At 39.4% G+C, this 17,094-nt stretch overlaps 1 protein-coding gene across 2 annotated transcripts; it reads left to right on the forward strand.

The window, feature by feature from the left end:
• The first annotated feature begins 5,922 nt into the window (after nt 1-5,922).
• Nucleotides 5,923-13,405, forward strand: LOC135049962 (serine-rich adhesin for platelets-like). Of its 2 annotated transcripts, none has more exons than XM_063956000.1 (6): nt 5,923-7,043; nt 7,743-7,820; nt 9,272-9,736; nt 9,839-10,027; nt 10,172-12,036; nt 13,320-13,405. In XM_063956000.1, exons 1-5 carry the CDS (start codon nt 6,590-6,592, stop codon nt 12,025-12,027), a joined length of 3,042 nt encoding a protein of 1,013 aa, XP_063812070.1. In that variant the 5' UTR covers nt 5,923-6,589; the 3' UTR covers nt 12,028-12,036; nt 13,320-13,405. The 2 variants fall into 2 exon arrangements, with proteins under 2 accessions (XP_063812070.1, XP_063812071.1); XM_063956001.1 differs by having other exon boundaries at nt 6,334-7,043; nt 10,190-12,036.
• The last annotated feature ends 3,689 nt before the right edge of the window (nt 13,406-17,094 follow it).

Raw genomic sequence — 17,094 nt, forward strand, 5'->3', positions numbered from 1 at the left:
GTGCCCCCATTTTACACATTCCGGCAGGCAAGTGTCCCCATTTTACACATTCCGGCAGGCAAGTGTCCCCATTTTACACATTGCGGCAGGCACGTGCCCCCATTTTACACAGTACAACAGGCAAGTGTCCCCATTTTACACATTGCGGCAGGCACGTGCCCCCATTTTACACAGTACAACAGGCAAGTGTCCCCATTTTACACAGTACGGCAGGCAAGTGTCCCCATTTTATACGGGTCTGGGACGCGGTATCGATGTAGTGTTTGCAGACAGCACTTTGATCGGCAGCGCTAGATAGACAGACTGTTTAGGTCGACATGTACAAGGTAGACTTGGGTTTAAAGTCGATGTCATTTTAGTCGACAAACACATTAGTACGACGTGTAACTAATCGATTCATAAAGTTAGACATACCATTGTGTTCGGCATACGCATCCTAGACGGAACATATATCGACATTGAGAAGTCCGACAATATAAATAGTATGACAACTAAAAGATCGAACGATTATAGCATCGACTTAAATTAAGCTAGACAGTTAATAGGTCGACAGGTAAATGTTAGAAATTTAACATATCGAAATTAACAAAGCTAGACAGATATTAGATCGACAAATAAAAGGTCGACTCTTAGAACATCGACTTAAATTAAGCTAGACAGTTAATAGGTCGACAGTTAAATGTTAGAAATTTAACATATCGAAATTAACAAAGGTAGACAGATATTAGATCGACAAATAAAAGGTCGACTCTTAGAACATCGACTTAAATTAAGCTAGACAGTTAATAGGTCGACAGTTAAATGTTAGAAATTTAACATATCGAAATTAACAAAGGTAGACAGATATTAGATCGACAAATAAAAGGTCGACTCTTAGAACATCGACTTAAATTAAGCTAGACAGTTAATAGGTCGACAGGTAAATGTTAGAAATTTAACATATCGAAATTAACAAAGGTAGACAGATATTAGATCGACAAATAAAAGGTCGACTCTTAGAACATCGACTTAAATTAAGCTAGACAGTTAATAGGTCGACAGGTAAATGTTAGAAATTTAACGTATCGACATTAACAAAGCTATTGAGTGTGTGTGTGTGTGTGTGTGTGTGTGTGTGTGTGTGTGTGTGTGTGTGTGTGTCCTGCACCCCGCGATGACAGGGCGCCCTCATCAAGGCACAGCTGCAAGCCTTCACTGATGAGACGCCCATGGCTAGCCGCTAAACGGGACGCTCCTAGTCCTCCCCCACAAGGCATGGCACTACATGTCCCAGGCTGCCCTCTCACATCCCTGACAGCCCCAAGGTCTTCAAGCTATCCCTGCCTGGCAGCATGGGTTGGACAAGTAGTGAGTGTGTGGGAGTGAGTGTGTGGGAGTGAGTGTGTGTGTGTGTGTGTGTGTGTGTGTCCTGCACCCCGCGATGACAGGGCGCCCTCATCAAGGCACAGCTGCAAGCCTTCACTGATGAGACGCCCATGGCTAGCCGCTAAACGGGACGCTCCTAGTCCTCCCCCACAAGGCATGGCACTACATGTCCCAGGCTGCCCTCTCACATCCCTGACAGCCCCAAGGTCTTCAAGCTATCCCTGCCTGGCAGCATGGGCCCAAGGTCTTCAAGCTATCCCTGCCTGGCAGCATGGGTTGGACAAGTAGTGAGTGTGTGGGAGTGAGTGTGTGGGAGTGAGTGTGTGTGTGTGTGTGTGTGTGTGTGTGTGTGTGTCCTGCACCCCGCGATGACAGGGCGCCCTCATCAAGGCACAGCTGCAAGCCTTCACTGATGAGACGCCCATGGCTAGCCGCTAAACGGCTCCTAGTCCTCCCCCACAAGGCATGGCACTACATGTCCCAGGCTGCCCTCTCACATCCCTGACAGCCCCAAGGTCTTCAAGCTATCCCTGCCTGGCAGCATGGGTTGGACAAGTAGTGAGTGTGTGGGAGTGAGTGTGTGGGAGTGAGTGTGTGTGTGTGTGTGTGTGTGTGTGTGTCCTGCACCCCGCGATGACAGGGCGCCCTCATCAAGGCACAGCTGCAAGCCTTCACTGATGAGACGCCCATGGCTAGCCGCTAAACGGGACGCTCCTAGTCCTCCCCCACAAGGCATGGCACTACATGTCCCAGGCTGCCCTCTCACATCCCTGACAGCCCCAAGGTCTTCAAGCTATCCCTGCCTGGCAGCATGGGTTGGACAAGTAGTGAGTGTGTGGGAGTGAGTGTGTGGGAGTGAGTGTGTGTGTGTGTGTGTGTGTGTGTGTGTCCTGCACCCCGCGATGACAGGGCGCCCTCATCAAGGCACAGCTGCAAGCCTTCACTGATGAGACGCCCATGGCTAGCCGCTAAACGGGACGCTCCTAGTCCTCCCCCACAAGGCATGGCACTACATGTCCCAGGCTGCCCTCTCACATCCCTGACAGCCCCAAGGTCTTCAAGCTATCCCTGCCTGGCAGCATGGGTTGGACAAGTAGTGAGTGTGTGGGAGTGAGTGTGTGGGAGTGAGTGTGTGTGTGTGTGTGTGTGTGTGTGTGTGTGTGTGTGTGTCCTGCACCCCGCGATGACAGGGCGCCCTCATCAAGGCACAGCTGCAAGCCTTCACTGATGAGACGCCCATGGCTAGCCGCTAAACGGGACGCTCCTAGTCCTCCCCCACAAGGCATGGCACTACATGTCCCAGGCTGCCCTCTCACATCCCTGACAGCCCCAAGGTCTTCAAGCTATCCCTGCCTGGCAGCATGGGTTGGACAAGTAGTGAGTGTGTGGGAGTGAGTGTGTGGGAGTGAGTGTGTGTGTGTGTGTGTGTGTGTGTGTGTGTGTGTGTCCTGCACCCCGCGATGACAGGGCGCCCTCATCAAGGCACAGCTGCAAGCCTTCACTGATGAGACGCCCATGGCTAGCCGCTAAACGGGACGCTCCTAGTCCTCCCCCACAAGGCATGGCACTACATGTCCCAGGCTGCCCTCTCACATCCCTGACAGCCCCAAGGTCTTCAAGCTATCCCTGCCTGGCAGCATGGGTTGGACAAGTAGTGAGTGTGTGGGAGTGAGTGTGTGGGAGTGAGTGTGTGTGTGTGTGTGTGTGTGTGTGTGTGTGTGTGTCCTGCACCCCGCGATGACAGGGCGCCCTCATCAAGGCACAGCTGCAAGCCTTCACTGATGAGACGCCCATGGCTAGCCGCTAAACGGGACGCTCCTAGTCCTCCCCCACAAGGCATGGCACTACATGTCCCAGGCTGCCCTCTCACATCCCTGACAGCCCCAAGGTCTTCAAGCTATCCCTGCCTGGCAGCATGGGTTGGACAAGTAGTGAGTGTGTGGGAGTGAGTGTGTGGGAGTGAGTGTGTGTGTGTGTGTGTGTGTGTGTGTCCTGCACCCCGCGATGACAGGGCGCCCTCATCAAGGCACAGCTGCAAGCCTTCACTGATGAGACGCCCATGGCTAGCCGCTAAACGGGACGCTCCTAGTCCTCCCCCACAAGGCATGGCACTACATGTCCCAGGCTGCCCTCTCACATCCCTGACAGCCCCAAGGTCTTCAAGCTATCCCTGCCTGGCAGCATGGGTTGGACAAGTAGTGAGTGTGTGGGAGTGAGTGTGTGGGAGTGAGTGTGTGGGAGTGAGTGTGTGTGTCTGTCTGTGTGTGTGTGTGTGTGTGTGTGTGTGTGTGTATGTGTGTGTGTGTGTGTGTGTGTGTCTCTTGACAGCCATTCATGACAGCCCTTGTCACCCTGGCATTCATGAGACCTTGCTGGATGCTTTATGTTAAGCTAACACTAGTCCTTAAACTTTTCAAAAGGATTATATTTCCCCCCCAAAAAAAAAATAACTCATGCCAATAATTAAAAAGTCCAACGCCCTACCCCCTCAAACCAAACCCATTATTCAGCTTCCGATATCCAATTGGTTGGATATGATATATGTCAGATGATGCATTATCTTACCACACAGCTGAACCAATGAGAAACTTAGAATATTAGGCAGTAGGATGGTTTGTTTCACATTGATTATAAAAGCCAAGATCGACCCTTGCTTAGGCGCCATTTTGAGAACAGCGCTCATGAGTGTCAGCGTAAGTAATCTGTATTTACCCACTGCGCCAGAGACCACTAAACCGGGTATGCTGTATTCTATTGATTTTTTACAATAAGATAATTGTATTTCCTGTTAAGGTAAATTTCAAACTTTCATCTAATTCTATTCTTCACAGTTAGAAGAAAATATAGGTCGTTTCAGACAAATACAAAACACACACACTCTTTATAAATGTTTCCTCCTCAAGATCTACATAATACCGAGTTCACTATCACTAGCTGCTTGGTTTTTTTAGATTAACTCCTTCTGACAGTCAAATGCAGCAATCTACATTAATGTGTTACATCCATCTTAAAGATACCCTCTGCTAACCATACCACACCTCGGCCCTGCATCCATTACAACCAATCGTACTACAGTTACTGGAACAGTTTTATCTGGCTTTGTAAACTTATCTGGTTTTGTGATAACATAGCTGTGTTTTATTGCCGTTTTGCAGTCAGAGTGACTGACAGTACGTTCCCAATTACAAAATGGCGCCGATTAAACTCCATGCTTGGCTGCCTGTTCATCATGCTAAAGACATCTAGCATCACTGCACAGATACACAGCTATGTCACCCAACCCTTATCACATTGCAGAGCCCTGCAGGGTGTGGCAACTGTGTCTTGGATGTGAGGAAGGATTATTGTCACAACATACATTTGTGCTATCCCACATAGATAAATACACTAGGGATGACTATCGTTCATCTATGAATCAAATTAATTCAAGGTTTATGACCGATGTAGAATACTTTTCCCAGCGATGGTGGAGAACCTATGTTTTCTGTACATCACTATCTCAGCCTAAACCAATATTTATGTATGTTCTAAAAATATATATATATATATATATATATATATATATTTTTTTTTTATAACGATCGTAGTTTAGACCACAGCACCCGTGACTCACCACCCCTGATCTTTGATTGGTCAGCGGGTCTTTCATGGAAGCTAGGATGGCCATCTATGACTGAAACCATATATGGTCTCCCATAGCACAGTTAGGGGTCTATTCATGTAGCATTGAAAAGACCTTTTTTTGGCGGTAAACAGGGCTTTTCTCTGCCTACTGCAATTCACAGAGCGGGTTAACGTGTAGAAGTCTCTGACTTCTCCAGCGTTACCCCCGCTCTGTGCCTGAATCGCATCACCATACCTTTGAATGGTGAGTGCGATTCATGAAGGTGTGGAAAGCTCTGCTTTCCGCTTCTCCATGGAGTCCAGGTTCGCCATCTCAGGACGCCGTAACCTGAACTGTAGTGCGGAGACATCAGGGAAGCTCAATGCTTCCCCGATCACTGCTCTGCACCTCGCGCTGGCTCTGCCCCCCGACCTCACAGCAACTACTGCGGGCTGACGGGAGGTAAACACCCTGCGCATGCGCAAAGTGACCCTCCGCTGTACCCCGCGCATCGCTGGGAAGGACCGCTGGAGCAGACCTCACCGCAATAGCCCTAGACACCGCAGCGCATCGTCTTAAGGGTAAGTATACATTAATTGCTACTTATCACAGCTATACATCGCATCAAAGCAATGCGATGTGTAGTGATAAGTATCAATTATGTTTTCGTTTTCTGTATGAATAGACCCTTTAGTGACCATATTTGTCCACTCACACTTTTCACATCGCAGCTGAACACACCCATGGCCATCCCACTTAAAACACTGTTACTTGAGAAATAGTTATGCTGCTGATATTGATTTGGTATTGCCATGAGCGGTTATTTGTGCATTCAAGCAGTGCATACGCCCAGTGCGCTGCGTCCTGTGTCCGCAGTCACCGCCGCCTGCCCGCTCCCCGTCTGCAGCAGACGCCGTGGACTGTGTGGGCGTCCGCTGTAGCCGTCTCCAGTGACAGATACTAGAGGTCATTACTGACCTCTAGTGTCTGTACGTCGCTGCTATGGCAGAGATCTCATGACGTCTCTCCCATAGTGATCTATTCATGAAGCATTGAAAAGTGTGTTAAAGTGAGCCAGTGGAGAAGTTGTCCATGGCAACCAATCCGCTGATATGTATAATGTATAATGTAAAATATTTCATAAAAGAAAAAAAATATGAAAAAAAAAAATCTCAAACACGTTGTGATTCACAATGAAGGCAGGAAAGTGATCGTACCCTTATATTTGGTGTGAGCCGCAGGTGTTGAGAAAGCAGTAGGCTCCAGAGTTTAGAATCACAAATGTTACCCAAAGCATGCAGAGATTGTCCGTCTTGATTATGGAATAAGGCACAGCATGGCAAACCAACGCGTTTCTGGACTATGCTGTCCCTTTTTCAAGGTCTATATCAGGTTTGAATAATTTTAACATTGATGGGGAGAAACAGATGGTTTACTACCATCGATGGATGTTTCAAGGCTAGTGAATTATTTGGCATCTAAGTATCAGTGCATGGCTCCAGATAAATTGAAAACATAATTCTTAATTAATAAATGATTAATAGAAAAAAATTATAGAACATATATATAGAATTATTTAGTAAATCTTTGTCTTTATTTAGATTGTCTTAGTTTTAAAAAATGGCAGAGGGTGGTAGCAGAAAACGAACCTCACTTACTCAAGATGAAGCTGAAACATCTCACAGTCAGAAGAGTCACAGTGATGCTTCTCATGATGAATATGAATCTCCTGATGAAGGAAGCATCCACAGGGCCCCAAAGTTCACAGATGATGAAACAGACACCCTCATTGACCAAGTTATTCATCATACATGTCAGCTATTTGGTCCCGAAGCTTTTAATGTACACCAGAAATTTAAAAATAATACTTGGGAAGAAATAGCAAAATCTGTGTCTACAGCTCGAGATATACATCGAACTCCTGAAAGCTGCAAAAAGAGACTACGTGACTGTAAGAGGAAGACAAATCATAAAATAAAGTGTAGAAGAAAACTCCAAAAGGTTTGGGAGAAAAAACTAGAAGAGCACTTTAGAATGGTACAAGATGACGAGAGGCCACCCACTGGTTCCCAGGGTAACTATTTTACAAACTATAAATATGTATATAACTATATCTAGATAGATAGATAGATAGATAGATAGATAGATAGATATATATAGCGTATTGTCCATGAAAAATATCAATCCACCAGATGTGTGTGTGTCTATATCTATATACACACAAACATAGGTGGAGTATGCCATAGCCCAATATCAATCAATAAAATAAAAAATGTTTACACATATATTTTAATGGGAGAGTAAGATAGTGAAAAATTTGTTTTATGATGGCAAATGTGAAAATAATTATTTTAATACACAACATTATAAAGAAAATTACATAAATTGACCTTCAGGCTGTTTGTATAATGTGTATATGAAACAAATTAATTGTGTAAATATACACACACTTTGTTTAATGCACAAAGTATGTTAAAAAATTGTATAAAATGACCTTACGGGTTTGTGTATAATGTGTATATTAAACATAAATGCACTCTGTGCTTCAATTTGGACACCATCGCCATGCGATCTCATTATGATATGCAGTTAGTACAAATACTTTCAAATTGTATATCCAAATTAGTACCTGAACCCATCATTTAGGATAAGGTTTACTCAATGTGTGTGTGTGTGTGTGTGTGTGTGTGTGTGTGTGTGTGTGTGTGTGTGTGTGATATTAAAATGTTTAGTAACTGTAATATTTTTATTTTATTTTTTATATTTGCTAAAGAACTTAAGGTTGCTCAAGAAAAAAATCAAAAGAAAACACATAAGAAAAAGCAGAAGAATTTGGAAGAGCAACAGTCTGGTAAAAAATTTAAAACAAAAGTAAAAACGTTACAACTAAACAGTAAATAATGTTTGCAATATTGTATGATGTTATATCGTGAGTTATATAATAAATAGTTTATGTAAGATATTTCAAAATATAGTGCATATGAAAACATATACTGTTAATTTCTTTGTTCTATTGAGCCAAAATAAATACTTTGGTCATAATTAAAAATCAATGTAATTTTTTTTTTTAAATACATATATAATTATTAGCTGAAAAAAATAGTTAATTGCTAAGTAAATGCTAGTATAATCAAAATAAATTAATTAAATTAAAATCTCTTACTTATGTCTCTCGTTTTATCAACGAGATATACCAAAAGTTAACTGATTACTTTGTAATTGATTATCAATAATTACACTTATAAAGGACATTCTACGAACGCTGCTGCCGCCAATGGGTAAAATTGCAGGCGCAAAGGAGAATTATGCCATTCTTTGTCAGCCCAATCCTGCTGCTGATGCTACTCTTCTAAATGCTGTAAATGTGTGGACTACAGGCAACCCTCACTATGTTATATATGTAAGATATCCGAACTTAATTTTTTCATGTAGGAGGTCATTAGGTAGATAAACATTGATTGGGCTACTAAAAGTCAACATTTATTATGTAGACATGGTCATTAGATTGACATGAGAAATAAGTAGACCTGAGTCCAACCTTCTTAATTTAATTAGTTATTTTTCTTCCTATTTAAGGATCAACTTGGACAACAATTGGGAATGGGAACCTGCAAATAATACAGCGGTAGCTGAGCTAGGCACCTTACACAACACATCACTTAACGAGGAATGTGAGAACAAAAACAGAATTAAAAACCCATGTTGAAATTTTTTACTATATAACTAAGTACCGACAACCCTTCTCCATACACTTATGTCTTGTCACTATTCATCCACGCAAGGCCGACCAGTAATGATTTTTAACTGTCACCCCCTTACCGGCCACACAGATAAGTGTTAGAGCTTTGTATTAGACTCACCTTTTTTTTTTACAGATTTTTAGTCAAATATTTCCACAGTGTGTTGTAAATTGCTACCTACTTTCCTGAGTTAGCGTTGAACCTAAAAACATACACACATGCTATCTAGCATCTTATTCTAATTTTATAAACATGCCCTCCTACTGTAAAATAATATTGTGCTAGCTATAATGTTTTACCCTATGTTGTAGAAATAAATCAAAAATTGGATTAGAAGCTATATTATTGAGCCAAAAAGGCTTTTTTTCTGTTGTAATAAAATAATAATAATAAATATAATAAAATATTATATGTATTAAAAAATATTAGTAAAAAAATATAAGTAAATACATTTTTGAGGTATGCTTTACACAGTTTTATAATGCTAGAAATATTGTAATGTCTATCAAATATTATGTATTTATATGTATGCAATGTTAAATATACCTATTATTTATTTCAGGTTCCTTTACAACAATTTCAAGGAAAGTTTCTTTTTCTGAAACAAAAACAGTTATGACAGACAATTTTCCTCCAACTGCGGATGAACCATCAGTGATGCCACATATTTTAACATTGGACAATCCTTCCATGGTGGACGAACCATCAATGCTGCATCATGATGCAACAGCGGACCATGCTACCATGTTGGACCAACCATCAATGCTGCAACATACTTCGACAGTGGATGATACTTCCTTTGTGGCCGAACCATCAATGCTGAAACATTCGGCAAGAGTGGATGATCATTCCACGGCGGACCAAACATCAATGATGCAAGAATATTCTTCTGTGGTTCAAAGTTCCACTACGGTAGAGACTTCCACGGTAAATGAAACATCCATGAGGCAAGAACAATCAACAATGGATGATCCTTTCATGGAGGAAGAAAATTCAACCATGCTAAACCCTTTAATGTTAGATAAAGGTATTTATTTTGATCAATATAATTAAAATGTACTATCATTGATATTCAATATGGTTAAAAACTATGTTTAAGATTAATGGTATTTATCTATTATGTTTTAAGCCATAGAAAGCAACATGGTGACTGCCACACAGACACAGGATAACATTAATGAGGAGCCTGTATTGCACAGCCAGAAAAGTAATATTGATACAGAAGATACCAACCAGGTGGAATTGAATGCAGAGACTGCACATTCTAGTGTAATTGACCATGGTCTTCAAGACCAATTCCTGGACTCTACAAATCAAGGTAAATTTTTTTAATGTATAAAACATAGATTTTAATGAGATCCACTATCATTAATAGATACTGGTTTTTTTATAACTTGATTTTTTGGTTCTTCTAACTATACTTAATAAATTGTCTGTAAATTGATGTATTAACTGTACCTAGAACTTTTTATACACACAGAATGTGACGTTAGCAGATCACAAACCATTAGCCAACAGGATTCTTTAAAGGAAACCATGCAGCTAATTGAGAGGAATAGAAATGAAGAAATGAAAAAAATTGAACATCAAATAAATCAGCTGAATAATAATATACAGATTCTCAACACAACACAAAGACAACAGAATCAAGCACTTGTCACTCTTGCAAATTTTTACGATCATCTTGTTTCATCACAGAATGTGGCAGCAATCAACTACCAACAGATGCAGCACAGTATAAATCAAATGCTAGCATGGCAGTATGAGACTATTACCATCACACGCATGATTTCCACTTTCATGCAACTGTTGACAGAAGAAAGACAAAGAATGTCCAGATCAGATAATCCTTCTTGTATATCCAATGCTACAGCAGGAACCTTTGTATCCAGCTGTACACGTGGAGACTATGTAACAAGCTCTACACACAGAGAGTATGCAACGAGCGCTGCACCTGGAACCTATCTATACACCACTTTACCAGGAGAATCTGTATCCACCCCTGCAGCAGGAACAGATGTATCCACCACTTTACCAGGACCCTATGTATCCACCACTGCAACAGTAACCTATGTATCCACCACTTTACCAGTATACTCTGTATCCACTGCTGCAGCAAGTACCAATGTTTCCACCACTTTAACAGGACCATATGCATCCTACACTTTACCAGGACCCTATGTATCCACCACTGCAGCAGGACCCTATCTATCCACTACTTTAACAGGACCCTATGTATCCTCGACATTATCAGAACCCTATGTATCCATCCCTGCACCAAGACCCTATGTATCCACTACTTTAACAGGACCCTATGTATCCTCGACATTATCAGGACCCTATGTATCCATACGTGAAACAGGACCCTGTGTATCCTCCACTTTTGCAGGACCCTATGCATCCATCCCTGCACCAAGACCCTATGTATCCACCACTGCAACAGAACCCTATGTATGCACGACTGTAACAGGACACTATGTATCCTCAACTTTAGCAGAACCCTATGTATCCATCCCTGCATCAAGACCCTATGTATCCACTACTTTTACAGGACCCTATGTATCCTCCACTTCAGCAGGACCCTATGTATCCACCACTGCAACAGAACCCTCTGTATCCACGACTATAACAGGACACTATGTATCCTCAATTTTAGCAGAACCCTATGTATCCATCCCTGCATCAAGACCCTATGTATCCACTACTTTTACAGGACCCTATGTATCCTCCACTTCAGCAGGACCCTATGTATCCACCACTGCAACAGAACCCTCTGTATCCACGACTGTAACAGGACACTATGTATCCTCAATTTTAGCAGAACCCTATGTATCCATCCCTGCATCAAGACCCTATGTATCCACTACTTTTACAGGACCCTATGTATCCTCCACTTTATCAGGACCCTATGTATACAACAACTTACATGGAGACTATGTATCCACTGCTTATAGAGGCCTCAATGTATCCACCACTGCACCAGGGCCCTATTTATTGAAGCCAAAACCAGGACACTCAGAATCCACTACTGGACAAATTGCCTCAGAATCCACCGCTGACTCAGGACCCTCAGAATCCACCGCTGCAACAGGAAAGTATAAATCCACCGCTGCACCTGTACCCTCTGAATACAGCCCTGAAAACACAAATTTGAGAAGCATAGCTGTAGCATCAGAAGTGCATTCAAGATTGCAATTGGCTTATCGACCTAGCTCAAGCTATGATGAGAATATGGATCTTCGAGTCAGATTAGAGCGTGCAAATATTCAAATTCAACATTGGAAGAGACAGGAAGCTAACGATGAGGATGAAGCTTAAATATTAAAGGTAATTAATAAATGTATATAGATTGCATTATCAGATAACTAAATATGGTGAGACATATGTGCTATGCTTTTTTTGAAAAAACGTAACATAAAAAATGTGTTTCCTCAAGATAACAAATGTGCCCTACTCAACGATCATCATCCTGCACTTAAAAAATCCTACATATAACACTAACATTTATTATTTTTAATTAGTTTTAGCCATAGGCTTCTTATTCAAATTGTGAGTTTGAATCACCAAACTCAATAGGAAACTAAGTTAATCCTACATTGATTTTCTATTGTAATTTTGTGTATGGTTTGTAAATTTTTCAAAAAAAAAACATCATTTGATTTACTTTGGATACAGTCTTAGCAGAGTGTTATAGGCTACAAGTTTAGACATCACAAGAGTGGAGTATAAGCAAAATGCTGGCATGTAGCATACAAATATCTTTGTTTTATGTAGAGGACCAGAGCTCTGGAAACACACATGTAGACAAAGTTGCCTGAAATATAAAAGGAAAACAAATAAAAAAAGAGTAAAGACATAAGGAAGAAGAGTGTTAAACAGGATATAATAAACTTTTAAATATATGTAGATATTTTCAAGTTATTTGGACAGAAATCTGTCCCTGAAGAAGGGGATTTTTAACAAAACATGTAGGCAATAAAGGGACACTTTTTGCATCATTGAATACGGCAGTGTGAGTGCAGCCGATTACCTTTCATCTACATAGTCATCTTATGCCAAGCTGACGAGGAGGTCACTGCAGCATATTGTATTTATTGTTTGGAGCACAGTACAAACTGACACTATATATATATATATATATATATATATATATATATATATATATATACATACATCAAACATCGGCACCGCAGACTAATAAATTAAACTCAGACATACGGCATTGCTTTGTCCAAGAAATGCATTCTTTCAGAATGTATTTTATTAGTCAGTAGTGCTTCCATTGAATGGTGATTTTTGCAATATTTTGGGGTTGTTTGGACATGATAATTTTGTCTGTGCCGTGAAACATAATTTATGATGGAACCCATTACTATAGTGCTTGTATATCTTTAACTTAACCATTGCTAATACAAATGATGGAAAAATCTTCGGTGCACTACTGATCTAGAGTCACAATGAGAAATATATATTGTAATATTTTATTATAATTAGGGTTGTTACCTTTAAACCTTGCATTTCTTTTAAAATGAAGACTACAGTTAAAGATAAGGTGGACAAAAGTATGGAAATTAACTTTCAAGAACTTACCTGTTTTACTTCATTTTTAGATATGTCACAAACGGTCTTGCGAGCCAGGGTGAAGGAACTGAAGACAGAGGGATACAGAGTCATCCATGTGTCCTGTTTGAAAAGACAAATCGATAATAGGAATATACTTTCTGAGATACTTCAAGTCGTGCATTCCTGAAAATGTTCTAAATTTATTTTGTTTTGTTTTGGTTTGTTCATGTTGGTGGGGTTCACATACTAATATGTTCAAGATAAAAATAGAGAAAATATATGTACAGACACATATTCCATATTACAGTGATTGTTCATGCATATATATATAATTTATATTCTAATAATATCCCAAAAAAATTATTGCAAGTTTTGTATTGTTAATAATTTGCATTTGCTTAACAATGCATTTATATATTCAAAAAATATATACAAAAGATTTGCGCTCTAAAATACACACACTATATGTAGTTGGATTCAGGCGGCTGCTCACCAGTTGTGGGCGGGCTGCCCCAACAATGGATCAAAGTGAGTGTGAAAAAAGAAAGAGTGGGAGCGCAGAATGAATCCAATATATTGTTTTATTTAAAATATTAATATGTCATCCACATAAAAATGCAGTACATGAACTAGCCTCAGAAAAAACAATTGATATTATATAAATGTAAACGAGACTGCCATATCTCCTGAACAAATATGAATAAAAAACCTTTAATAAACCCTAGTTAGGGCTGCATTAATGCTTCATGAAAATCAGCCGTGCGTCCACGAGCTGAAATGATTGTAAAAAGGAGACTGCTAAAAAGTGCCTCTGTTATAAGTCACTGTCCTCCTTATACACAATAGAATCTCATTGGTAGAGAGTGTCCCAGTACTGGACTTGCGGACAACCGTGCTGTAGTATTCTGTGGCAAATGGATAGTGATGGTCAAATTCTATTTGTGGTATATCACCTGATGTAGAAGCCTCTCCGTCAAAGGCGCTGTACTGAGCCGGGTTTGCTGGGGCTCTGTGCAGTGAACGTACAGCTGGTCTCGTCACCGGTGTACCATCCAGATGAACACGGTAGTTTAATTCTGCTGAAGGATGCTGTACCAGTCTGGATATGCAACAGTGTAAAAATACTGGAGCAGCAGATTCTCCGTCCGCTGGTGTAAAAATCCGTATTAATTGCGGCTACGGTCCACTCGATGCATGCGGCTCACAGGGTGTCAGGAGAATATAGCAGTCCAAATGAGGTCCTTCAAAGGAGTACCTTTGAAATGAAATAAAATTCATTTCCTTCTGATGAAACGGCCAGCGTTGTGGGACGAGAAACGCGTTAAGGTACTCCTTTGACGTACCTCATTTGGACTGCTATATTCTCTTAACACCCTGTGACCCGCATGCATCCAGTGGACCGTAGCCGCAATTAATACAGATTTTTCCACCAGCGGACGGAGAATCTGCTGCTCCAGTATTTTTACACTGTTGCATATCCAGACTGGTACAGCATCCTTCAGCAGAATTAAACTACCGTGTTCATCTGGATGGTACACCGGTGACGAGACCAGCTGTACGTTCACTGCACAGAGCCCCAGCAAACCCGGCTCAGTACAGCGCCTTTGACGGAGAGGCTTCTACATCAGGTGATATACCACAAATAGAATTTGACCATCACTATCCATTTGCCACATAATACTACAGCACGGTTGTCCGCAAGTCCAGTACTGGGACACTCTCTACCAATGAGATTCTATTGTGTATAAGGAGGACAGTGACTTATAACAGAGGCACTTTTTAGCAGTCTCCTTTTTACAATCATTTCAGCTCGTGGACGCACGGCTGATTTTCATGAAGCATTAATGCAGCCCTAACTAGGGTTTATTAAAGGATTTTTATTCATATTTGTTCAGGAGATATGGCAGTCTCGTTTACATTTATATAATATCAATTGTTTTTTCTTAGGCTAGTTCATGTACTGCATTTTTATGTGGATGACATATTAATATTTTAAATAAAATAATATATTGGATTCATTCTGCGCTCCCACTATTTATATATTCTAATTGTATTTGCAATAATATTTGAATAGATTACCAATCGGAACATATTTGTGTGTTTAATGTACACATTACACAAATTTGCTTCCAAACTCGCAAAATAGTAAATTTTTAATATTGATATATAAAAAATTGGAATTGGAAATTAAAATTATGAAGGTAAGGATGGGATCAGATTAGCAAATATATATGGTTCTTTGATGGCGTAAACCATCTAGCCAATTGACGCTATCATCATTTCCCATGTTTCCCTCAAAGACATACACGCGTATGTATTTCCCACATATTGCGTCATTTAAGTTTTAGGGTGCTGTAAGTATGAGGAATAATAATAAAAACAATAAGCTAACATAGTATTTTCAATGAATAAAACTTTTATTTTCTAAAGGGTGAACTTTGAACAGGTTAACATATTATAACTGGTAATAGATTTATAAATAAATCTTGAAAAAAATATATTGTATATGTTTCTATAATAAAGATTAATAAGAATAATATCACCGCATCAGATTATGTTATGTAGGATCAAGATGGTTTTCATATTCTTTGTTGTGGATTCATTGTGGATCAAGTTTCTTTTCCTGTATTGAAAAAAAAATAGTCATACACTGTGTGCACAAACAATGATGATTCAATAAAAAAATTTAAAAAAGGAATTTTTTTTACGTGTTTTCTATATAATAATATAAAAACAAAAAAAAAATTTTTTTTCATATTTGTTAATCTAAGAGTAATTTTTTTTTAGTTTACATTAAGGGTAAAAATCTGTCAACTTTAATACCCAAACATTGAGAGATATTACACAGTTTTATTAGTATTGTATAATTTTATTATTGTACTATATTTTGGTAAATATACACAGTTTCTGAAGAAGATGTGGAAATACTATTGCCATCCTAATCTGACAGTGTTTATATTAATGATGGATAAAAATTAAGAACATTTGATTTTGGTTATTGTTTAAAATAATTCAATAGGAAAATGTTAAATATATTGCTGTCATAACAATATAGTTAAATATGATATTTTTTCAAATAAATATATTCAGTTGAATAATATTTTATTGTTATGTAATATTAACAATAGAGAGTGGATCCATACTAGGCATTTCCAAAGTTAGAGATATGGTCCTGTGTAGTAATATATATATTAGTGTATAGGTAAAGCAAATATGTTCATTTTAGATATGTTAATATTTTTAAAGGTACATGATTCCAGGATTCATGTTAGAAGTACAATTTAGTTTAGAATTATAATTAAATAAAAAAAAAGGAATGAATCTAAAAATGAAGATATGGATATCAGACATTTCAAAGGTCATAACAGTTAACAAGATTATGTAAGAAATAAATTAAAAATATTATTTAATGTATGTAATATGTTTTGTTAAGAGCTGATTAAAGTACGTAAACAGGCTAAATATAAAAATGATAAAAACTGTTTCAATAGGTATAGTTACCGCAAAACCAAATAATGAGGAGTCCTAATCAGCGGATTGCAGTTGATTGGAAGGGCAAACAAGATAACTAGTTTAGGTGAAAAAAAAATATAATTAACAATGTCAAGATTAAACTATTACATTAGAACAGATGATTAAGGTACATAAATAGAAGACAAATTATCTACATCAAATTGTTTTAAAATGCATATTACCTGGAAAGTAATAAGGAGAAAAAATCTTCTTTGGCTTGCAGATGATGATTGGGAGGTCAGAACAGTAAACTAATTTAAAAAAATTGAGTAAATATATTAGCAATGCAGAAAAGTTAGCAAATGTTTA

Source organism: Pseudophryne corroboree, chromosome 2 (assembly GCF_028390025.1).
Source record: "Pseudophryne corroboree isolate aPseCor3 chromosome 2, aPseCor3.hap2, whole genome shotgun sequence".
Taxonomy (NCBI): domain Eukaryota; kingdom Metazoa; phylum Chordata; class Amphibia; order Anura; family Myobatrachidae; genus Pseudophryne; species Pseudophryne corroboree.